The sequence below is a fragment of the Drosophila subpulchrella genome, chromosome 3L (assembly GCF_014743375.2).
Source record: "Drosophila subpulchrella strain 33 F10 #4 breed RU33 chromosome 3L, RU_Dsub_v1.1 Primary Assembly, whole genome shotgun sequence".
In the NCBI taxonomy this organism is placed as follows: domain Eukaryota; kingdom Metazoa; phylum Arthropoda; class Insecta; order Diptera; family Drosophilidae; genus Drosophila; species Drosophila subpulchrella.
Genome location: NC_050612.1, coordinates 18,358,161 through 18,382,437, shown reverse-complemented (window position 1 = coordinate 18,382,437; position 24,277 = coordinate 18,358,161). Strand labels below are relative to the sequence as shown.

The following is a 24,277-nucleotide window of genomic DNA, read 5'->3' as shown; positions in this document are numbered from 1 at the left end:
GCACCCACAGTTACCCACAGCCAACACACACCCATCGAAACACTCTTGTTTGTGCGATTGTCTGTGCGACAATAAACGAACTTACACATGCGAGAAATGCGTCGGGCAAGGAAACGACCGGAAAGGCATACATAAATAAGTTTCCGGATTAAACGCCCACCTCCTCCGTTGCCGCTTCCTTGGGCGGAAGTCCTCGCAAGTTGGTGCAATAAAACCGAGATGGAACCGGGCACAGGCATTACGAATAAGCCAATCTGAACTCATATTCGGAAGATTTCATCACGCACATGGAAGACAGATGGGCGTTCATTCGGGCTAAGCGTTTTCTGACCATCTGTACTGTTCACATTTAAAGTGGTAGAATACAGAAAAACACAAAAGATTTCCTGAATACTTAGTTATATAAATATTTCACTGAGATTTATTTCCTTAAATGATCTATATTACTACCTTTATATCAATGGTTCCTAAAAATGTTGTTTGCTTTCCCTAAGAAATACATTTCTTGCTAGCTGTAACTATATTTTCACTTATTAGATAAAAAGTAAAAAAAAATTTTAAAATAACATAGTTTCTTAAGTGTTTTAAGACTTAAGAGCCAACGATTTATCTTACTCGGCACAAAAAAGCGTACCCCTCTAGGTCATTGGATACTTAATGGCTTATGAAATGTTGATGGGACATCTGATGGTGTTACGTAATGCCTAAATTCCATAAAGCATTTTATTTCACCATATTTGGACATAAAGCATTTGGTGTCATGGCGGTTGGTGCTTTTTCTTTTCACTTGGTTCGTTGCCTCGCCAAAAAGATATTTCATTTTTATTCGACTGTGTCCCTGCACGTGGTCCAGACTCGCATTCAATATTCAAGAGTCTCAACAAATTACTTGAACCCTTTTCATGGCCCGTTGGATGCCCCCAGAGGCTTTAAGTCATTTGTCAAAAAGCGCAAAAACGGCTTTGGAGAAAACAAAAGGCACTCGCAGGGATACTGGGATACAGGGATCCCAGTGCCACTTTCACACTTTCTTACTTATGCAAATGCCGTATTCTCATTTGCCCATCAGAGACAACACAAACGGATGAAAGAAGGATAAAACATAATACAATATCAGAGGTCTTGGCCTGCGGCAGGGACTAACAACACATTGCCTGTCATCTTTTCGCACATTAGGCCTACTTTATTTTTGGGCCCTCCGTCTGATTAAATTACACACATTTTTGGACAGGCGACAAGCGCTGACAGGTCATTGAAGCGCAAACTTACATCAATCCTTGTGGGTAAGTAAAAATAAAAAACATGTCGGACACGAAAACCAATCTGCTAACGAGCACATCAACAACACGAATCGGCTATCAATAGTGAGTATAATAAACCTACCACCACTGATCCGGTGCCTTGGTAAAAATTATGGGTTAGCTCACCCATTTCCTTTCATTTAACCAGCCGGATTTAATGCTACCAATTTGCGTCAACTTTCCTGAAAGTTGCCAATAAAAAGAGAAGACAAAGGAGAAGACCTCGAACCAGCTATCGGCGATGTACCAGAAACCAATAGCTCGAACATTTCCCCTAATTGTATAACAGAGCAGGCTAATTTATTGTCCCAACTATTAAATGTTCCCGCCCAAGCTCCTGCCGTGCTGCTCCAGTATTTTATGGCCGAAGCTTGGTAAAAAAAGGAGAGGCCAGGATGTGTGCAAGGAAATGAAAACCACGGCTACCGAAGGTAAGTCGTTCAACCAGCGCAGCACATTATAAAAAATTCAATTATAAGCTTTTTATAATGGTTTGGGTCTTCTCACACCTGGCCAAGTGTTTTTCGCCCTCTAAATTATAGAACTTGGTGTTGAACATTTTTTCTAGATATACAGAGCTGATACAAATCTTACCTTTAAATTGGAGAAAATATTTATTTCCTTATTTTGATTAAAACTATTTTAAGTTTAACAGTTTTCAACAAATTGTTTTCCTGTGTAGCTTTTATCTTATCTTATCGGAATCGATAAGTTGAGCAAAGAAAAGATTAGTGATTTCCGGAAATAGTTTAAGCTGAAACTTCATCGCAATAGCTTTAACATTTCACGTCGTTGCGAAAGAAATACGATTTTTATAAAAATGACCACAGATATTTCTAAATTGAACCAATATTGCTTATATTCAATCTTTGCGCAAATAAAAAACAATTGCGAACAAGATGAAAGAAGACTTCCAGACATCATTCGATACAGGGACTTAATTTGTTTTGCGGTTACTAATGATTATCTTAATTTACAATTTAGGTGTTGGAATGAAAGTCTTTACATGCGACTTCAAGTCGAAAAAATCCATTCGTGGACCTCTCAAGTCATAAGCATTAACTTTTACGAACTCCACGTTAGCCAGAAGAAAAGCACTCCAGCTGAGAGGAAAGTATTCTGGAATATATTTCTTATAACTATTAAAGGAAATACGAGACTTACGCAATGCCTGCTGAGTTACTTTCCAAAGAGTGACTACTGTCCAGATCATGTGGAAATATTTGAAAACACCATGCGGGTTCTGGCCAAGAAAAAACACCTTAAAAGCTTAACCCTTCGAATGCTTGGTAAATATATACTGTAAACACTCATCGGATTGAACATAAATAAATGTTTTTATTATCAGGTTACACGGCAGGAAGTCTGGAAAACTTTCAAAGCCTGCGGAGCCTTAGCCTGTATGTGACAATGGAAGCCGATGATTTGACGGAATGTGTGAAATCCAATCCGAACCTTATCGAACTTGCATTCACAAGCACAGATATGCACGGCAGACTGGCAGATATAACACCATACTGCAGAAATCTAGAAACACTGGAAATTCAAATGAAACCAGAAACGGATGCCAGCGAGTACGCACCCCTGGCCAAATTACCAAAGTTAAAGACGTTTATAATTTTCGGAAGCCCAGAGGAGGGATCACTAAGAGCGCTGTTTAAATCAATGGTGATGAATCCTTCAACTGATTTGCAGGCACTGTCAATTCAGCAGGCAAAGCTAGGATCAGAGGAAGTCGAGCAATTATCCAAAGTAGGCCATTTACACCGACTAAGGTGCGAGTTAAAGCCCACACGGTCATCAGAAGGTCCTACTCCATTTAAACTGCCAAACATCTTTGCCATCGACTTGAAAACAGTGACGTCGAATGACATTAAGTTTGACTATAACAGCATTGATATATTGACAAGTAGGGGTTATATTGGAATAGCCATCAATCAAGAATTGGAAAGAAGCATTATATTGAGATTGAATGATTGGCATTGCAAAAAGGAACTTAACCCAATGCTGGTCGAAAAACAAAAGCTTATTCAGACCCTATCGCAAATCAAAACAATAAATACTACTGATCGAGTTGCAAAAATAGCAGCTATTTCTTTGCTCGAATCCTTCCAATCAGAGTTTCCAGCTATTTTACGTAATATACACATCTTGACTAAAATCAGAGGTATAAAGGAACTTGAGATTAAAGTATGGCTCAGCATTGAAGATCAACTAATGCAATTTATGGATCCTAACGAAGTTGATGACTGTGAATCGGTTATTGCCATCGATTTCGATACTCAAATAGTTATTTTGCTTGTCCAGCTGACATATCTCCAGGATGTCTTGGCAAATTCAAAGTTTGCTAATATCAAGAATTGTATGCACATTAAGAACTACACTTTGGAGCTTGATTTTGATATTCGTCTTTAGCTACTTCCTAGAGAAACATCTCAAACCCAAATTTGCTAAACTATATAATAATTATTTACCAAATTTCTGTTTACCCAATGATTTTTCTGATATTTCTTGCAAAACCATGACAAGCTTTCACATTAAACTGCTGTCTGACAAAAATGTTGTTCTTGTAGAGGCCCCGGGCCACGAGTCGGAGATCTTTCTACCCGAGATACACCTGAATAACATCGTGCTGGAGAACATTATACGTAGTCGTCGGCCATTACCCAAAAGATCCGATGTTTGTGTGGAATCCACCCAGGGACAAGTTAAAGGCCAGATCATCCGGCGCCCACAGATTCAGCCGCGTTTGACGACGGCGACGGCTGGTCTGGCCCCCTGGGATGCTTCCATCGATGGAGGTCCATTCACAAGAGCCGCGGATGAAGAATCCAGCCCCCAGCAATTTTCCCTCAAGCTTATCTCAAACGGCAGCGAGGTGCTAGTAGAGTGCAATGTCCTCGAATCTGAGATTTTTATACCGAAATTTTGCGGACAATACATAGCCATGAAACGCACCACCGGTCACCGTTTGCAGTCTTCTCGCCTACGATCCAAATCCCACATCTTAGCAATCCAACCTCCTAAAGGCGACCCCTTAAGACTGAATCCTAAGCACTTTTTCGCGAAGGCCAAATTTAATATACAAGTGGAAAACTCTGTCAAATCAAGAAAAAAAATGCAAAAGAAGCGCCTTAAACGGGAGCATCCTAATAACTCTGGAGCCGGGGATCAGAAATTTGGGAAATTTTTAAAGTGATACCCTTTTCCTAGAATCAACAACGAAAAACCAATCATTCTTACCTTAATTAAATGATTTAAATTGCCCCAAAATTGAGGCTGAATCACAATGGCCTTATAAAGATCGTTGATTTTCATAAAGCTTTAATAGATAACCGATCCATCCGCTGGATGGCGCCAGTAGACACAAAGCTCAAAACTTTCAAATCAGCTGATGATTTTCATCAACAACGCACATATTACCATAGGTCAAGCCCAAATATACCCGGCAAACTGGCTTTCCAGCCAATTGCTGACGAGTACGTATCTGATTGGGGGGAAAAACACCATATTACTCATAACAAAAAGCTCAGACGTGTTTAGTACTTGCGTTCGATTAAAATGGGGATTTCGATATCAGTTTTAATTTGACCGCTTTAGCAATGAGTGCACCAAATCTTGAAGAACTTCACGATGACTGCCTATACTATATATTCCAGTTTTTATCCACTGAAGAACGCATTACTTTTTCGCAAGTATGCAAGCGATTTCGTCAGTTTTTTATCAACCAGTGCGGTAGTAAATACCGCGAATATATTCTCGATAAAGACAGTACGAGAATAGAGCTAATACAATTTTGCACCTGTCGGGAGATGGTAACGTCCTTGACCATCGATCTGGATCACTTTAATACGGCCAGATGTTTTAGGAACTATGGATGTATAGCTTCTGAAAACTGCTTTGGAATTCTTTGCCAGACTTTGGCCGGCATGATTGGGTTAGAGCACTTGGTAGTGAATCAACTGGTCTTTCTCATTACACCCATTGTAAAGCCCTTCGATCAAATTCTGGCTGCCGTAAGACATTTGCCGCAACTGACAAGATTGGAAGTGCATGCTATAGATGGTAAGGAAAAATTTAGTTAAATATGGTTTTAGGTGGAAGTTTTTTTTACTATTATTTTATTATTTAACTTTGAAGTTAAGAAAGTCCTCAGTACCCTTATACTTGGTCCATTGTTTTCTAGGAAAAATATAAACTGTATGTATTATAGAATTACTTTCCTTGGAATTTTATTCTAATCCACCTAAAACATTTTACACTTTAAAACTCTTCTTCAAATAAAATCTTTGTAAGATCTTGACCTAAAATGTTTTGTTTTACAGACTGCAGTTTGGATCGCCTGAGTCAGCTTCGTCACCTCGAAAATCTGCAGATCCTCGTACCGAAAATTCCACTAGCAACTCTTGTTAAGTCCTGCAAGTCCAATGGCAATCTTAGCAGCCTCCACCTCGGTTATGCATGTGTTCAGAAGAATTTGAGAGATATAGTGCCCTACTGCAAAAATCTGGAGGTTCTCAAGTTCGGGATGTCCGCGAATTCTTCAGAGTACTTGCCACTGGCAATGCTTCCAGAACTCAGGGAGCTGTCGTACTTTGGAATCCGCCGAAGTGGCTCCTTTGAGCCTCTACTTTCTGCTCTGGCGGCCAAATCCCAGTTGACACACCTGTCCATAGACGGTGGAAGTCTTACTCTACAAGAGGCATCCCAGTTGGTCCGCATCCAGAGCTTAAGACACTGCAAATGCTTCTGCTCAACGACAGAGTGTGTGGAAATGCTGGCTAACCTGGCGAATCTGGAAGAACTATGTCTCTCGATGTCCTGTTCACTGGATATTTCCAATTCCCTACTGACAATTATTGCAAACTGTAAAAATCTCAAACTTCTTCGTATTGCGATGGGTAAAGTTGATACACAGGTTTTAGACGATGCCATAAGACTTGAAAACGCTAAAGCAAAAAAAAACACTAAGACTCCAATAGTCTTAGAGGTAGATAAATAGATGATAAACACATTTTTATGTATGTATAAAAATAAAATATAATGTATATGATAAAGTAGCAAATTGTAAACATGTTTTATATTATTTAAGGAGGAAACTTCACTTAGTTGTGATGACTAAATGTCATCAAATGGATAAGGCCGCTAGAGAAGCAAAAAGTAAATTAAGTTCCCAAGTTTGACATTTTCAAGGAGTTGGTAAACTTTTAATTTGGATTCTTTGGATATTACAGATAATACATATTGCTGGGCCTGAGCCTAATTTTCGTGAGATCTAGACTTTGTTGCCTTCCCGTTCAGAACACTTTACCGCTCAAAGAACTTTAAAAGTATGTCGCAAATTTCGCATACTCAAGTGCCATAGCAAGAACATGATATGAGTATCTCAAAAATAGTTGTGCAAGTTGTTCGCCCTTCTGGGAGAATGATGAAAAATGCACTTTGTAATTCTGGTAGCTCGTCAGAGTGGCACATGCAACGTCGCCCATCCGTCGCCCGGCACTTATAAATGTCACATTAGAGTCTCATTCTCGGGGAGAAGGGGACTCTAGCTCGTTATACTTCCGCCCCCGGCGGCAGTGGGCGTGGCTCTGCCTGAATTTGAACTCACAGTTGCTGTAATATAAATTTATATTCTTGTCACATCCACATTATTCGTGAGATTCCGTGTTCGGTAAATGGCAACACTGGCCCTTGACAACTGGAAGATAAAGTGGTTTATTTTGTAGTCCATTTTTATTCTGCGAGTTTATTATATTCGTTATAAGAATTACGAAATAAGAGCTTTCATGAAAATTCAGTGAATTTATTTATTTTGCGTGTGGTTATTAGTTCTTTCATAAATTATACATATAAAAAACCACTTTAGTTTTCTTAAAATACTTTGATTTCCAATAACAAGAATTCGGTATATGTTCTTCAACCCAAAGTTATGCAGATGAAATTTCCATGTTGAATTCGCTTGAATAATTCAACCTGTTGCTTTCGCCCTTTTCAGTAAAAATATCCATATCCCTGCCATCAGTTAAACCCTTTTTGTTTGTTGTCTCCTGACAGAGCATTTAACGAGAGCGGGCCATAAATCTTTTCTGGCCAGCAGTCGCCACCTATAGACTGTGCCAAATAGATTGAAATACATTTTCGCTTTTATGTTTCTGGGTTTTCAGGATTTTTTATTTCACTTGGACTTCATTGAGAATTAAAGTCCGCTCCAGAGGGGATTTGGCGGCATCAGAAGTCGTTGTCTGGGAGGCAATTTGTCAGCCGGGTGATAATCTGACGGAGTGGGAGTAAAGGGCCAAGTCCCAGACATTGTAGGGACTACATATAGTATACGTACGCACCCCTTAAAGCGGTCTAATGACCACCATTGTAGGGTGTTTGCCAGCCCCAACAACCGGAGCTTTCACTTCCTTTCTCCGTTCCTCGAGATTGCCTCGGCAAACGTATCCATTCGAATCGCCTTTGTGAACGCCTCAATTCAATTGATTTCCAGTAACGAAAGCGATAAAATTGGAGCGCCATAGCGCCGCTCTCACATCCTATATAGATTTATATATATACTGTTTGCCTATATGTGGCTTGGCCTATATATACACTTTCCCATTCGCATTGTTGCGTCGAGATTTATCATTGATTGCACTTGTACGGACGCCTCGAGGCCATCAAATTTACACTTGAAGTGTCTCGGGCAAACGCTTTTCCTATTTTGTCACTACGGAAACCCAAAGTACCCCTCCACTAACTATGGGAAGTTCACTGAACTGTGAAGTGCAAATCATTTGGGGCTGCCTTTAAAATTCCTCATTGTGCCCACCGAATTATCAGATGAATGGCATTTTATTGGCGCATATTTTTGGGTTAATTCGATTGCCAACAACAAACAAATCAATTACTGACATTTCATTAATTTTCCGGTATTAACTGGATTATGCAAACACATTAAGTCCACAGAAAATAGGCCCACAATGTTCATCTCGGTGATAACACATCGAAACTTGTTAGATCTAATCGGTATACTCTGGCTTAGGTACGAAGTTAAGATAATTATTAACAAAATATACTGATAAGTTTAAGTTCAGGGCACTGTCATAACAAAAATATTTAAATTTATATTTAGAATTATTCTTTTGAGATATTTTTATTAAAATATAATTTAATTCAATGTGTTAATATGAATGAAAATTTTGTTAAGACGTAGCACAAGGATTACTTTAACTTCTTAACTATCACTGAATTCAGGGCACACCCATTTCAGAACATGACGAGATTGCGCCATTCTTGTGACTCAAATGCAAATTACCAAGAGCTGCCTAGCCTTAAAGCTCTCCACTTGCATGAGGACCACAATGAAACTGAATGATAACAATTTGGTTAGCATGGCAAAGTCGTTTCCAACCCACCAGCGGTTGTTACCTCGCCGTTGCTCCTTTCGACGTCTTGCAGCACGCTCGCTTTTGGTAATCTTTTTACCGCATTTTTGTGGCCCACATGGCTGCAGGCTGCAACAACCGCACACCGACATGCCAATTGTGGCCAAGACGGCGGGACTTTTGGGCGGGCCAGAAACAGAAAGATGATAAAAAGCGCAGCACCGAATGCTCCTCAAACACGGTGGGCAAACAGAGTGTTAACCCATTTGGCTGGCAGTTGTTGTTCTGCGGCTTGTTACATATTTTAGCAGCCAGTGTTTTACGCTGCTTTTACGGGCCGCTCACAGTTGCACTTGATTGCCCTCAATCATTTTACTTGAACATGGCTCTTTATGCCCTTGTAAAGGGTAACATTGAGTTAAGATCTATTTTAAATAAATATTTTTACCGAAAATATGTATATAGGCGAGCTACACCATAGGGGCTTGAAATAACTATTAGATGTCATTTTAAATTCTTAAAAGTATGCAGTAAATAAAGGGTTGTTCTCTTTCTGAAGGAATTACTAGTACTTCTGAGTTTAAATATATATTGTTGAATACTTTTTGGTACTCTAAAATAAGTTTAATCAAATCTGCTTTTACTAAAGACGTATATCAAATAGATTTTTTTTAGAATCATTACTAATGCTTTATTTTTGACCTGCTTAAATTTGTTTTTTTCCAAATTTAAAGTGTTGTGCTTATATTTCCTTACCATTTCCTAATTAACATCGCTCTTTAAGCGAATTCACAAACTTTCAGGTGACTTTACGCCATCGAGGACAATGGCAAACCCTTTGATCTCACCTGGCGACGACAGCAAGTAAGGTACGACATTATCGTTGCTTTTTATAGCTTGGGTTATGAAATGTTTTCAGATGGGGAGGTATAGGTATACACTCATAAATATTCGCACATATTCAAATTGAGGCTGTGAGCCTGGCCGGAGCACCCTTCCTGTGTGTGTGTGTAGCCTGGCATCTAATGGTTTTATGCCTTTATGCCAGAAACCAATTTATTTGCCCATCCCCTTCCTGTTCCTGCCCCACTTCCTGATCCTCTGGCGTCTTTTGGTCGAGTGGGCCAGCCTTTAAAGTCAAGCCATAAACAAGAGAATAATAGAATTTTAGGTGAAGGCAGCTCCAAACTTTGGACCATCGTGGGTCCAGTAATGGTAAAGGTACTATTTTATTATTATCAAAGCACTGAGACTTATCGCAAACATGTAATTAGCTAGATTAGTCAAAAAGGAAACAAGAAATGTATTAATCGGCTGAGTAAAGTGAATGCTGGTGTCTTAAAGTCGTAAAAAATTTAAGCAGAGACAACCGAGAGGACATTTCAGCAAATTGGATTAAATTAGAGAATGCTAAGGTTACTGCCACAACTTGCTGCAGCCATGAATGCAGTTCTCTTTCTGTAATAGGAATGGAAATCGGATCTCGGGCTTACCTGCCGCTAGTGGCTGACCAGCTAACAAGTTTCGGATCCGGCTTTTGGACAGGGCTGGGAGAAGGTCCCATTAATCAAACACCTCAATCAGGGACTACCTGGCCGCACTCTGGCAGTACTCAAAATTCAATTTCGCAGCCACGACGATGATGTAGATGCGGATGCGGCCGGGATTTGGTGGCCGGAGGGGACGTTGATGACCTCATTAGCATCGGGTTGCGATGACTTGGTCCGACCCTGACTTGGCCATTTTCCCCTCACTTCCAGTTGCAGTCGCCGGGTGGCAGAATCCACTGCAAGCCACACACTTTAGCCTACTTAACGACTTTGTTAGCCATAAATTCCGCTGGCCAACAATAAGGATATTGGATGTCAACGTCGTCTTGTCCTGTCTTGCTGGGCGCATTCCCCACTGTAATTTCCAGTAAAATGAAACGGAATTTCCTTCACCCCACATTCCTGCGCTCTCCAATTTTCATATTTTCCTCTTATTTCATTTGAATTGTGTGCACGTATTTTATTCACTTCTGCTCGTTGTTTCGCTTTTTATGCCAGGCCAAAGGAGAGCTGGTCAAAGTGAACAAAATTGTAGCTCAAATTGAGGATATAAAAAACCCAATTCGAGCGCGGACTACAAGAAAATAATGTTTGAGGGAGGGAAAAGAAAGTTATTTATAAAATATATCCAATAAATCAGCTTAGATCATGGCCAATTATTTATTTTTGCATTAATCTAACATAAACATTGTGGGCCCCCTCATCACATATCGATTAAAGAACAAAGACCCAAAAAAGGGGCGGTCAAAGGAACCTCAATTTCCAATATAAATCAAAACGTTTACAGCTTCCTGTAGGTTTTGTAGGTCCTGTGTCCCCAATCCCATCAGCCCTTACGCACATGTAAATAAACCCAAAAGCAGGGGAACATATCCATTGTTTGTTTATTTTTTTTATGCCCTTGCAGAAGGATTTGCAGCAAGTTCGGGTCAGGTCGTAGCTCAATGTACATGTGGGGTATATATGTAGTTTATCGCCAGGACGGAAGGAAGCAAGACCCGCAGCGGGAAATAAATTCAGACGGTAGCAGGAAATTATTTATATTATATTTTTTATGCGTATGGCTGCGTGTTGTTTTTTATCATTTTATTTGATACATTTCTGGTGTTTTTATTTTTTGTTTGCTTGCCAAATATTTAATATGCATTTTAATCAAAATAAAAAAGGAGCCGACTGAAGCTGGCCTCCGACCAGGAGGTGGCAATATTAAAATACACACAGAGGCCGAGCGAGAACCCAAATATAAATTATAATTTCCGCTGGAGGCCACAGGACACAACATATCCTTCTGCCCGCCACCGCCGGCAATGACATAAAAAAGAATCCCGACAACATCTGCGTGAAGTGCGTTCAATTATTCGACTTTTTCCCGTTGGTCGCTTGTATCCTTGCTGCTCCTTTTGGCCGCCAGCTCACAATCTCCATGGAGCAGATAAACTTTCATCAAGTCAGTGAAAGAAACGAGACAAACAACAGCAAAACAATTTGTTGTGCTCTTTTTTAGCCCAATTTTAAGGGAAATGTTATTGCCACTAAAGAAAAGTCGTCTGGACTTTGGACTTCGTACTGCACTCCATTCCGTATCCTAAAGCGGTATACAATTGCTACAAATGTTTGACAGCTGGCAAAAAAAAACCTTCCATTTTCAGGAAATGTGAGCGATGTTTTAAAGTTATCATTGTTTTCCCAGAGTGGGAATTCATTTGCATGGAAATCAGTTTTTAATTGGATATTTTTAGAGCGATTGGAGTGCATTCCTCTAAAGGATTTGGTTTTTATAAAACTTTCTAATATTTTAGTTGCTCTTATGTTATGTATTTAAATGTTCAATATTTAAGTATTTTTTATTTACTTAATTGCAATTATCAGTTTCTAAAATAGGCACTTATCCTTTAAAAGGTAATAAATTCAATACTTCCTTTAACAAGCCCCTTCTTGTTTTCTTGAAACCCAAACCAGGCATTTTCCAACATTGTGTGCCCCATTTGATGATTACTGTCCAACAGTCTGTAAGGGATACTTGAGCAAATATTGCTTACCGCACAAGCTAGCATAAAAACATAATTTCGACTTGCCCCTTTCCAAATGCCGACTCTGACCTAAGCGAGCGGAAAACGGAAAATCGGAAAAACGGAAAAGCGTAGAGGAGCTGAGGAGCAAAGTGGAAAGTGCGCTTCAAATCAGCAAATGGAAATGTATCGAATGCGCAGAATTGGGGGGGTTGGGGGGAAATATTCATGATAATGCCAAGGACACAGTTCCACGACGGGAAATGCCATGAAAAACCCAGCGGAAAATTTAAGAAAATTCCTCACGACAGCCTTTTTGTGTCGTTCGCTTTGCGCTCCGCTGTGCGTTGTGTGTGTGCGTGGCCCAGAAGAAAAAGGATTAAATCAATGTTGTGGAACAAATTGTGTTTTGTGAGCGGCATGAAGGTAATGCAGCCGAGCCGTATTTGATATCCTCGTTTCTTCCACCGATTTTGCGCTACCGCCAACAAGGCAAACGCATAACGAGGGTATAGCATTTCCGGTTCGGGCCCCCTTGTGGGCGTGGCCCCGCCCCCCACATGACCACACACGATGTCCCATTTGATTTTGATGGCGTGAAGCTCACACGAGCGTTAATAATCTGAACACACACGAAACTGGCTTAAGCGAACGGAAGAAGCATGGGCCAGGACAACTCTCTCATGGAAATTAACTTGTTAGATTTATGAAATCTGAAGTCGGTTTCTTTGGGGCTTTCTTTAAATCTCAAAAGTGAAAAATATCTTTTTAGATTGTGGTGGAAAAAATAAAGACCGTGGGTACTTAAACCTTTGTATTTTATGTATTTATCGATGCATAATTATTATTATCATCCCAAAGAAAATGATAAAAATGCTCCTAAAAAATAGTCTTGAAATTAACAAAAATAAATGCACATTTTTTAAAACTGTTTTTCAACAGTTTAATACACATTTTCGCTTAAGAAAATTATTTTTAACATATACATATTTAAATCAAGAACAACAACTCTATCATGGAAATTGACTTGATATATTTTTGAAATCTGCAGACGGTTTCATTCGGGCTTTCTTTAAATCTCAAAAGTGGATAATCTCTTGATGGACCGTTTTGGAAAAAATGAAAGCTTCGGGTATCTAAACCTTTATATTTGATGTGTTTGTCAATGCATAATTATTTATTATGTAGTCATCCCAAAGAACAAGAAAAGGATTTTGTTAAAAAATTAAACTTTTAATAATCTTAAAAAATTCGCTTTATAAACTTTTTTAACATGAGGAGATTTGTAAAAATTAAAATAGTATTTAACTAATATATTGAAGAAATAAATTTCACACGTTCGAAAATTTATATTTTAATTTAAAGAGTTTCTAAGCAGTGTACAATTTATTCTAACAATGAATCATTGAAGCTGTGACACACAATCCCCTCAGTCTTTATTGCACTCACTTAAAAGTAATCGAAGCCCGAACCGCAACGCCCCTATCTAGACGAGCAGCTCGTCCACCTGGAGAAGGGGGCGTGGCAGTTGCTCGACCACCCGGGCCAAATCCGCCACCGAGCAGGCATATAGATAGCCCTTCTTCAGGTTACCCTTGGCGTTGCTTTTGTGCAGCCAGCCCAGCCAATCCACCTGCTCCTCGACGGGATCGCAGATGATATAGGACTCGTGGATCTGGGCCAAAGTGGCGTGTGGATTGTTGACACCCAGCAAAGCGATTCCGCGGGTTGGTTTCCCGTTGTCGATGAGGACGCGATAGAAGAGCTGGGGAACGGCCACCAGCCCATTGTTATTGGCATCGGTGGTCAGGTGAAGGCTTTTGCTGCCAGCCACCTTCATTTCGCCATAGGTGCCCGTATACACGCTGGCCGAGATCCCCGAGCTGGCCACATACCGCCGGGTGGAGTCCTCCAGGACGGCCCACTGACCCCCATTGAAGCTCTGCCACTGCGGCGCAACGTTCACGTAGTTAAAGCTGCTCCTCTGCTGACTGGCATAGATCAGATCCGCCTTGGCCGCCAGGTGTCCGCGGGCCAGGAACAGCCCACTCTTGACATCTATGAGGCCGGGCGCCATCAGTTTCACCTGGCTCTTGGGCGAATAAATCCCGGCCATGTCAAAGCCCGTAAAATGCCCGGCGAGGCTGAACTTCAGGCGTTTCACGTTTTTCTGAAAGTGCACATTGGCCGGTGTCAGCTGATAGCTGGCATAGTGGGTTCGCAGGTGATTTGGGTCGTGGCACAGCTCCATGGTGGCCACAAATCTGCCATCTCCGGTGTCGTAGCCCACGCGATACAAGAATGAGGTGACGAGGTCGCCACAACGCCTGTCCATTCGCTCCACGGTGTAGGGAATGGAGTGACTGCAGACAAAGTCGCGGAATTTCATTTTCGCCCCCGTCCACTCGAAGGTGGTGTCCTCGACACACTTCACGTGAATCGAGCGGAGTTCCTCATCCAAGGGCTCTCCATTCACAGGGGCAAAGGGATGGCTGCAGTGCAGCTCTATGCTGGCTCCGCGGGGAATCTCTAGGTGTCCATCATTATTGGGTAGCCAGTAGAGTTCCGTGCCGGGACGAAGGTAAAGGGGCTGCACCTGGTCAGGACGGGGGAGATCCTTTTGCAGGTCCACCCTGCAGGGGGCACCTGAAATTGGAAGTTAATGTTTAGGTGTGGCTGGCTTTCATTGGCGTAATTTTTGGCGTAAAAAATAGTTTAGCTCTAGCTCTAACTCTAACTCTAACTCTAACTCTAACTCTAACTCTAACTCTAACTCTAACTCTAACTCTAACTCTAACTCTAACTCTAACTCTAACTCTAACTCTAACTCTAACTCTAACTCTAACTCTAACTCTAACTCTAACTCTAACTCTAACTCTAACTCTAACTCTAACTCTAACTCTAACTCTAACTCTAACTCTAACTCTAACTCTAACTCTAACTCTAACTCTAACTCTAACTCTAACTCTAACTCTAACTCTAACTCTAACTCTAACTCTAACTCTAACTCTAACTCTAACTCTAACTCTAACTCTAACTCTAACTCTAACTCTAACTCTAACTCTAACTCTAACTCTAACTCTAACTCTAACTCTAACTCTAACTCTAACTCTAACTCTAACTCTAACTCTAACTCTAACTCTAACTCTAACTCTAACTCTAACTCTAACTCTAACTCTAACTCTAACTCTAACTCTAACTCTAACTCTAACTCTAACTCTAACTCTAACTCTAACTCTAACTCTAACTCTAACTCTAACTCTAACTCTAACTCTAACTCTAACTCTAACTCTAACTCTAACTCTAACTCTAACTCTAACTCTAACTCTAACTCTAACTCTAACTCTAACTCTAACTCTAACTCTAACTCTAACTCTAACTCTAACTCTAACTCTAACTCTAACTCTAACTCTAACTCTAACTCTAACTCTAACTCTAACTCTAACTCTAACTCTAACTCTAACTCTAACTCTAACTCTAACTCTAACTCTAACTCTAACTCTAACTCTAACTCTAACTCTAACTCTAACTCTAACTCTAACTCCATTTCTAATTTTTGACTTTAGCTCTAGTTTTGACTCTAACTATATCTCTAACTATAACTCTAACTATAACTCCAACTATAACTCTAATTTTGAATCTAACTCTAACTCTAACTCTAACTCCAACTCCAACTCTAATTCTAACTCTAGCTCTAACTCTAGAGTTAGAGTTTAAAACTATATTTTAGTTTAGCATGACATATACGTGTTACAACTAGTAAGTTAGATGTTTTGGTTTATTGAAACAGATGTTTTCTATTTTTAGATACTGTTACAGGGAATTTTGCTCTTGAGGCATCCATTATTGGCCGCCTTTACTGCATTTGGAAATGTTTAAGCCTTTAAAGAAATGTCTTCTACAATTTAGTAAAAGAGAAATGATATCTCATCGAATACAAGTATTGTTATTAACTTGCCCGACCACTTACCCCGCTCAAATGTTGCTCCATCAATTTGCAGTCCATCGAGATCTTTTATGATTTGACCCACATCTGGAATGGAGGTGATCGCTTCACGTGCCCGAATCTCTCTCAGAATCACGATCCCCAAAATAAGGCCGAACAGGAGAAGCTTCATTTTTATCGGAACTCGACCGCTGAGGTGGCTATCTTACCGCCGACTGAATAATTTGTTAGGTGAACAGGTGATTTTATATTCTCAGTTCGTATACCTGACTTCAACTTCTCACATTTTCTCTTGAAAGCGTCAAGCTGTCTACATTCTCTTTCCGTTCAGTAAACTTTTTGTTGGTTTTTGTGTTTGGACTCTCAGCGAGAACAAAGCGATAATAATATTACTTAAATATTTCTGTAAAATGCTTCCGAATTCTTTGCATAGTACGAGAATGAGTATGTGAATTCAGGTCTAGGTTACTAAGAATTCTTTACTTTTGTAAATCCACCAAGCCTTATCAAAAGGTAAACAAAGTGACTTATCTCAAGCCTGGTAACCCCATTTTATTTCTTAAAAATCATTTAAAATACTTTATACAAACATCACACGTTATTGACAATAAAATTTACTCAATATAGTGATTCGCAAGCAAGTGAACAAATATACAATTGTCAGAAGTTCACGTTTCATTAACCTAACGATGTACATTTAAGCATTCAAATTTAGTTTTAGTGAACATTTTATTTTAAATTGCAGTATACAAATAGTCTAACCATAAGAGTTGTAATCGTTGTTGCTGTTATTATATCCAGTATTATTATTGTAATTATTGTTGTTATAATTGTTATAGTCATAATTGGGTCGTGCAGTAGTGTACGTATTGTAGGGATTATTGTTGTTATAAGTGGGATAAGAACCATTTGCCCCATAAAATTGATTGGGATTACCTCCCACCCCAGTTGCTGCCCCAATGCCCATGGGTAGGATTACTAAGGGTTCCACAATAATGCTAGTCCCACTCAATCCACCACCTCCCATCGGAAAACCCGGACCAGCCTGGGGCATCATTGGCATCATGGGCATGGGACGTTGAATGGGTCTTGCCATCTGTTGTCCCATGTACTGTTGTCCCATATAGGGTGTATAATACGGAACAGGACCTGGAATCGGCATCGATCCTGGTATAGGCATGGGTCCGGGCATTGGGGACATTGGAATTTGTCGAACCGATCGATTGTGAAGTCGTGAAACTGCAGATTCAGTATCATTCTCAAGATCTGTCGCCATCTCTCCTTGATACTCTGGCAATTGACGGATAAAAGCAATATAAAGTGAAATAATGTAAGATATTATTATTTTTTAAATAGTGGTATTATGGAGTTTTATAATTGCAAAGAAATTAGGGAACTCAAGAAGATCCTCCCAAGAAAGGTAAGTTAACATTGTAATAATAGGTGGTATAGTTGGTAAGATATGGGCTGTAGAAGGATGTGGGTGTGGCACCAGGATAACGTCCATTATAGTTCATATATGGTGGATAGGACATCCCTACTGAAAAGTAAAGCTGAGGGTTGGGTTGTCCTTGCATAGCATTTTGGCTATTGGCTTGATATTGAGCCGGGTATTGAAGGTTAGTTTGCGGTTGAGATTGAATCATATATTGTGGAAAAGATTGACGTGGCTTCTCCATTGGAAACGGACGTGTTGGTGGGTACCCAGGAGGCATTGGAGCTGGCATTCCCACAGGCTGATAAGACATTTGTGGCGTTCGCCGAAAGCGGTGACGAGCTAGTAAATACACAGAAAAAAATTAAGGGTCTCATCATAATTTGCTCAACGATTATATAATATAATGCAAAGATTTTAAAATTTTTAGCCAGCTAGTGTGAGGTATATTAAATAATTATTGGTGGATGAGGGATTTGCTGATCTAGCTAGGGGGTATCCATACTGACCGTACGGACTAGACCGCACTCTGGGATAGCAATTGTAATAGCAAGGGGGTGTGGGAGGAACTAATTGTGGCCCATTGGCCGATCGCGCCTGCGGATAAGAAGGTATTCCTGAGCCAGGATTGGGAATGTTGCCTGGATAATTGCAGGAATATGGATAGAGGGGGCTGACGGCACAGGGAGGACTTTGTCCTCTATTCAGCCAAGGATTCTGCCGTTGTGGCTGTTGAGAACCATCCTGAACAATAACCAAAACATTAGCTTGCCGTTGCCCTGCATGCGATGCAAATTTATCGGGATTGCTGAAGTCGGTCAATAGCTCGAAGTCAATATCCCTATAAGTCCAATTGCTATTCGTGATGGTGTTGGGTATGATGATGCTATTGCGAGTGTTGGCGATGGTCAGTGTGGTGTCGATGGAGAAATCGCTGGCCAGCTGATCTGAAACGGATCAGTTAAAAGAGCCAGATTTCAGTGTAAGTGAGTGGTGAAATCCAGAGAAAAAACATTCTGACACGAACCTGTTTTGCACTCCGGATAGGTTCCACATTGTTCCCCTTCTCGTTGATCTGGATTTTCGCAGGGAACCCTGGATATGATGCATTTTTTACCCGATATACATTCTATGTCCTCGCAATTAAGACCAAATTCTGCATAAGTGGTAAAGAATAATTTGTAGACCTTTTCATTAATCCTAAAGCACTGACTCACTCCTGTATCCCTGTGCAATGACTGCCGTGGCTAATATTAAAGATATTCCAAATATTTTTATCATTTTATACTAGTCTGGTAAGAGTTGGGAAATCAACTAAACTCGTTACAGAAAAAACTGTCGAATTTATATCATTCCAAAATTTACGCTTGAAGAGCTACTATAATTTGTGTTTGAAAAATTAAATCACTGAAATATAAACGTTAATAGCTAGCTCTTTTTAATTTAGATTAAATTCAATTAAATTTTCGAATGGAATGTTATGGTTCAGAAGTATTTAAAATAAAGTTCATCAATAGGATATTGCACCCATAGGGAATTAATATATACATAAGTAGGTTGGCAAAAAGCTCATCGAACGGTCTTTGAACTAATAGAAGTTCAAGGCATAAACAAACACCGGGTGATAAACGTATATATTCATGTCCAGCCTTAAAATTTGATATTACTGATTATTTGAAACAAAGGTAGATAGTTTAAAGCCCAATTTTTCAATCCACAACAATCCCAAGTACTCGAATGATTACTCGACAAAAATAAATCAAGACACGCGTGCTGAGTTCTATCTCTCTCGTTCTGTGCCTTTTGTTTATCCCCTGAAAAGTCCATTATAATCATTAACCAGCCAGGCGATTGCGGTGCGATAAGATAAACAAAAGAAACCGCACGAGTAATACCAGGTAATTCCTTGGCGTCGATAAGTAATGTGAAAGTCACTGCCATGGGGACTTCGATTTGGGCCAAGGGACCGCCTTTTGGGCCACTGGAACGGCAGGAGAAAAATCCAAAGGCACTGGAAAACGTGCGGCACGTGAGCAAATAGCCCAATGGCAGGGTAAATAAATAGCTGTGCGCCGGCCATAAACGATAACGCCGAGCATTTGATAACCTTACTTTTATCAGTATGTCCAACATGCAATAAAATCCAAAGAGAACAAAAAGGAAACGTGATTCCTCAGCTTTATGGCCCGCAACAACTAAATTTAAGCGTGCTCAAAAGCCTTCGTCATGGGCTTTCCCAGGCAGGAAAACAAGTTTGCGATTGGGTAATTTTTTATTGGTTTTAAATTAAGAAATTCGTTTTGTTTTGGATTTTGTTCAGCCACAAAATCTAGCCTTAAATGCCCAGCACACCATCAACCTGTAGATCATCGAGTGGTAGGTCTTTTACCACCGAAGTAAAGTCTTCTACAGTGCAGGCATAAGAATAACCCTTCTTCAGATCCTCTTTGGTCCAACTGACCCAAGACAATTCCTCGCCAATATCCTTGCAAATAATGTACTCATTTTCGATTTGCTCTAGATTGACATGCGGGTTATTTACTCCAAGAAGCACAATGCCCTTTCTACTCAGACGATCAATTATTACGCGATAGTACAACTTGGGCACTGGAATCAAGCCATTGTTGTTCTCATCAAAGTCCAGATATAGCTCCCTTTCAATGCCATCCACATCGGGCAGGGTGGACACCCCCCAAGTACCCGTATAACAATCCGCTGTAATATTTTCATCGGCCACGAACTTCCTCACACTATCCTCAATCCGTTCCCAGTTGCCTCCATTGAAGGTCTGCCACTGGGGTGCCGCATTCACAAAAAAGAAGGAGGCCTGCTGGGCGGCCCCGAAGACAAAGTCGGTTTTAGCCGAAAGGTGTCCACGGGCCAGGTAAACATTTCCACTGATGTTGAAGTAGGGCGAGGCATCCATGCCCAGGATCTCCGAGACCGTGATATTCTGCCGCACCTGGGTGTACAAGGTGTTCACATCCTTGCCGCCGTAAAAGTCCCCGGTAACGAAGCTCGGCCTGGAGACAGATCGCTGATATTGGGCACTGCCCGGGTACAAAACATGATGCACATAGCGGGTGACCTCAGTCAGTTCATTATGGCATACATCGTAGGTCTGCAGGAAGTCATCGGAAGTGGAGGATGAGAGCTGGAAGCCCACTTCCAGGAGATCAGTACCTCCATTGCAGGAACGACCAGTCCGACGAGCCGTGTAAGTTGGCCAAGAGGTGCAGACAAAGTCCTGTAGATCATACAAACTGCCCAGGGTGAGGAAACTCTGCTGCTGCCAGCAGGTGGAGTTCACGAAGGTAAGGCCAGAGAATAGTCCTGTGAAGGATTTGATGCAGTGGAACTCCAGAGCCTCTCCATGCTTAAGCTCGACTAAGCCCTCGTGATTGGGTTCCACATATCTGGCCTGACCCAACTCACTTCTGATCACAAATAAAGGAGCCGGATCCTTCAGATCTCCGTTTACTTGAAAGCTGCAGAGTTCATTTTCCAGCGACTGGCTACTCAAGCCAAGGATACCTGTAGTCTGCAGTTGGTCCGTGGGCAGATCCTTAACCACTTCAATAAAGTCCTCAACAGAGCAGGCATACGAGTATCCCTTCTGCAGATTTGTCTTATCCCAGTCCAACCAATCCAGCTGCGCGCCCACATCCTCACAGATCACATAATCCTCCAGAACCTGGGCCAAAGTGATATGTGGATTGTTCACCACTATCAAAACAATGCCCTTCTGACTTTCCTGATCGATGACAATGCGATAGAGTATCTTGGCTACGGGCAGTTGTTTAGTTTCGGCATTTAGATAGAGGGGAGTCTGGACTCCTTGGGAATTGGGTAGAGTTGAAACGTCATAGCTGCCAGAATGTACACTCACATTTAAGGCCTCATCGGCCACAAATTGCCTTAGGCTCGATTCTACGGCTAACCAGTTTCCAATATTGATGCTCCTCCATTGGGGAACTGCATTGATGTAGAAGTGAGTGGCTCTTTGGGCGGAACTATGCACAAAATCTAGACGAGCGGCCAGTTGTCCTCGAATCAAGTAGAGATCCTTAGTGCTGTCGAAGTACTGACTGGCATCCAAGCCCAGGGCTGAACTAAATGCCTCCAGCTGATGCGATTGGCCGTAGAGAACGTTGACATCTTCCCCTGTGTAGAAATCACCCCGAAGATATCCCGGTTCAGCAACTCCTTTTTGATAGGCCACATTGGCCGGTGTCAGTTCATATCGAGCGTACTTCGAGATCTGCTCCAGCTGATTGTAACAGAGCTCCACATGGCTGAGAAAACCAGCGGACACATCGAATCCAATCTGTACAAGATCGGTACCACCCTCACAGGATTCTCCAGATCGGACTGCCACATAGGTGGGCCAACTCTGGCAGACGAATCCCCGAATATTAACCCGCTGTCCTTCAGCCTCGTACAACTGATCACCAACACAACGAGCTGTTAGAGCGGTGTACCTATTAAAGGGTGATAATAGAGCTCCAGTGCAATGCAGATCTATGGAAGATCCCTCTTCAACTGTGTAAATACCACTTTCATCAGGCAGAAGCCAGCTGAGGGCTCCTTGAGGAGTTAGCAGCGGAGCAGGGTCCTTGAGATCCCCATTCGTACTGAACTTGCAGGGACTTACAATGGGTGAGGGAGTAGTGACAGGGGGGTTCGAGGTACTGGGAGACACCGAAGAAGATGAAGAGGATTCCACAGTGGTTGAGGTGGTCTCCACGGTGGTGGAGGAACTGGGTTCTACAGTGGACGAAACAGTAGTTGAAGTCGGTTGTACAGTGGACGTAACAGTAGAAGAGCTTGGTTCTTCGGTAGTGGAAGAAACAGTGGTGGTACTAGGTGTAGTTGTTGAGGTTGAGGGAACTACAGTGGTAGTAGTTGAGCTTGGTTCATCGGTAGTGGAAGAAACAGTGGTGGTACTAGGTGTAGTTACAGGCACTGTGGTTGAGGGAACTTCAGTGGTGGTAGTTGAGCTTGGTTCTTCAGTACTTGTTGAAGATATGGTAGAAGTCTCAGGTGTATTCGTAGTACTAGAAGGCTCAACAGTTGTAACGTCGTCCAGTCCAAGAACTCCATTTGTATGCAGATCTTCCAACGGCAAGTCCTTGACCACTTCTGTAAAGTCCTCCACAGTGCAGGCATAGGAATAACCCTCGTGGAGATCTTCCTTGTACCAAGTTAGCCAGCTTATCTGATTACCAATATCCTTGCACAGAATGTAATCCTTGAGGATTTGCTCCAATGTCAAGTAGGGGTTGTTAATGCCAATGATCACGATGCCCTCGCGAGTCAGCCGATCGATGATTACGCGATAATATATCTTGGGTACGGGGATCAAACCGTTGTTGTTCGCATCAAAGTCGAGGTATAGCTCCTTTTCGATGCCATCCACATCGGGCAGGGTGGAAACACCCCAGGTGCCTGTATAGCAATCTGTGGTGAGATTCCGATCGGCCACAAACTTGCGAACACTAGTCTCCACCCTCTCCCAGTTGCCTCCATTGAAGGTCTGCCACTGGGGTGCCACATTGATGAACAGGAAAGTCGAGTGTTGGGCTGCCCCAAAGATCTGATCCGTTTTGGCTATCATATGCCCTCGGGCCAGGATGCGATTGTCACTATAATTGAAATAGGGCGAGGCATCTAGTCCGAGTATGTTGCTGATGGTGATGTTCTGCTGCACTTGAGTGTACTTCGTATTCACATCCCTGCCCCCGTAGAAGTCGAGCTCGATAAAGCTGGGACGCGCCACTCCATGCTGATAGTCATAGCTTGATGGGTAGAGCACATGGTGAACATATCGCGTTGCTTCCGCCTCGGCATCGTGGCAAAGTTCGTAGGACTGCAGGAAGCCGCCATCATCCACCTCGAAGCCCACCTGGACGAGATCTGTGCCTCCGTTGCAGTCCTTGCCTGTTCGCAGGGCACTAAAAATGGGCCAGCTGGTGCAGGTGAAGTTGGCGAACGGATAGATGAGATCATCGACCAGGAAATACTTGTTCTGCAGACACGTGGCCGTCACCTGCGAGCGATTCGCGAAAGGAGCCGCAAATCCCACGCCCGGGCAGAACATATCCAACTGCTCTCCATTAACCAAACGCACTGTGTCCGTGGGATCTGGCACTACAATTTCGTAGGAGTTGTGTCGCGAAAACAGAGGAGCAGGGTCGTTGAGGTCACCGTTGACCTTAAATTCACAATCTCCTCGCACTATCACTCCTTCATCCCCTTCGGCTAAGGGTTCCGGCAGGACTCTCGGCAATCTTCCGGGTACTTTTCCCGCATTGCTGGCGACCAGCAGCGCCAGGATAAAAATCGAGCAGCGATTGCTCCACATCGCGACGTTTCAGCGCACGTAATGCCAAAGTGTGGTCAGGCGTAGTGCCCATTTATATGGTCAACTTATCTCTTAGATTACTTATTTTATGGCTACCGATTGTAAATAAGGCCGTATCAATGCTAAACTGACAAATACGTCAAGATATTCTGAAAGCCACTTCAAGTTTCACCTGATGGCATCTAAAAGAATCTTTTAATTCACACACGTAATTATGATTATACAAAAATATTCTATTCACATACGTAATTATGATTGTAAAGGTTATTCCTTTGATAAAGATTTATACAAAAATAACC

At 41.7% G+C, this 24,277-nt stretch overlaps 7 protein-coding genes across 7 annotated transcripts; 3 read left to right on the top strand and 4 right to left on the bottom strand.

The window, feature by feature from the left end:
- The first annotated feature begins 1,231 nt into the window (after nucleotides 1-1,231).
- LOC119555490 lies at nucleotides 1,232-3,519 on the top strand. The gene is made up of 5 exons (XM_037866899.1): nucleotides 1,232-1,364; nucleotides 1,450-1,732; nucleotides 2,286-2,590; nucleotides 2,650-3,438; nucleotides 3,503-3,519. Exons 3-5 carry the CDS (start codon nucleotides 2,308-2,310, stop codon nucleotides 3,517-3,519), a joined length of 1,089 nt encoding a protein of 362 aa, XP_037722827.1. The 5' UTR covers nucleotides 1,232-1,364; nucleotides 1,450-1,732; nucleotides 2,286-2,307.
- Nucleotides 3,520-3,610: 91 nt separating this feature from the next.
- LOC119553576 lies at nucleotides 3,611-4,610 on the top strand. The gene has a single exon (XM_037864024.1). It carries the CDS (start codon nucleotides 3,625-3,627, stop codon nucleotides 4,498-4,500), a length of 876 nt encoding a protein of 291 aa, XP_037719952.1. The 5' UTR covers nucleotides 3,611-3,624; the 3' UTR covers nucleotides 4,501-4,610.
- A 261-nt stretch (nucleotides 4,611-4,871) lies between these two features.
- LOC119555484 lies at nucleotides 4,872-6,303 on the top strand. Its single transcript, XM_037866891.1, has 2 exons — nucleotides 4,872-5,366; nucleotides 5,627-6,303. Exons 1-2 carry the CDS (start codon nucleotides 4,904-4,906, stop codon nucleotides 6,301-6,303), a joined length of 1,140 nt encoding a protein of 379 aa, XP_037722819.1. The 5' UTR covers nucleotides 4,872-4,903.
- Nucleotides 6,304-13,533: 7,230 nt separating this feature from the next.
- LOC119553477 lies at nucleotides 13,534-16,382 on the bottom strand. The gene is made up of 2 exons (XM_037863887.1): nucleotides 16,204-16,382; nucleotides 13,534-14,879 (listed from the first exon to the last, which is right to left on the bottom strand). Exons 1-2 carry the CDS (start codon nucleotides 16,349-16,351, stop codon nucleotides 13,720-13,722), a joined length of 1,308 nt encoding a protein of 435 aa, XP_037719815.1. The 5' UTR covers nucleotides 16,352-16,382; the 3' UTR covers nucleotides 13,534-13,719.
- Nucleotides 16,383-16,936: 554 nt separating this feature from the next.
- On the bottom strand, nucleotides 16,937-17,455 carry LOC119555481 (probable serine/threonine-protein kinase DDB_G0267514). The gene has a single exon (XM_037866887.1). The coding sequence runs from the start codon at nucleotides 17,453-17,455 to the stop codon at nucleotides 16,937-16,939; it is 519 nt and encodes a 172-aa protein (XP_037722815.1).
- Nucleotides 17,456-18,040: 585 nt separating this feature from the next.
- Nucleotides 18,041-18,895, bottom strand: LOC119555479. The gene is made up of 3 exons (XM_037866886.1): nucleotides 18,832-18,895; nucleotides 18,642-18,770; nucleotides 18,041-18,561 (listed from the first exon to the last, which is right to left on the bottom strand). The coding sequence occupies exons 1-3, from the start codon at nucleotides 18,893-18,895 to the stop codon at nucleotides 18,041-18,043; spliced, it is 714 nt and encodes a 237-aa protein (XP_037722814.1).
- Nucleotides 18,896-19,867: 972 nt separating this feature from the next.
- Nucleotides 19,868-23,991, bottom strand: LOC119554916. Its single transcript, XM_037866019.1, has one exon. It carries the CDS (start codon nucleotides 23,976-23,978, stop codon nucleotides 19,950-19,952), a length of 4,029 nt encoding a protein of 1,342 aa, XP_037721947.1. The 5' UTR covers nucleotides 23,979-23,991; the 3' UTR covers nucleotides 19,868-19,949.
- Between the last annotated feature and the right edge of the window lie 286 nt (nucleotides 23,992-24,277).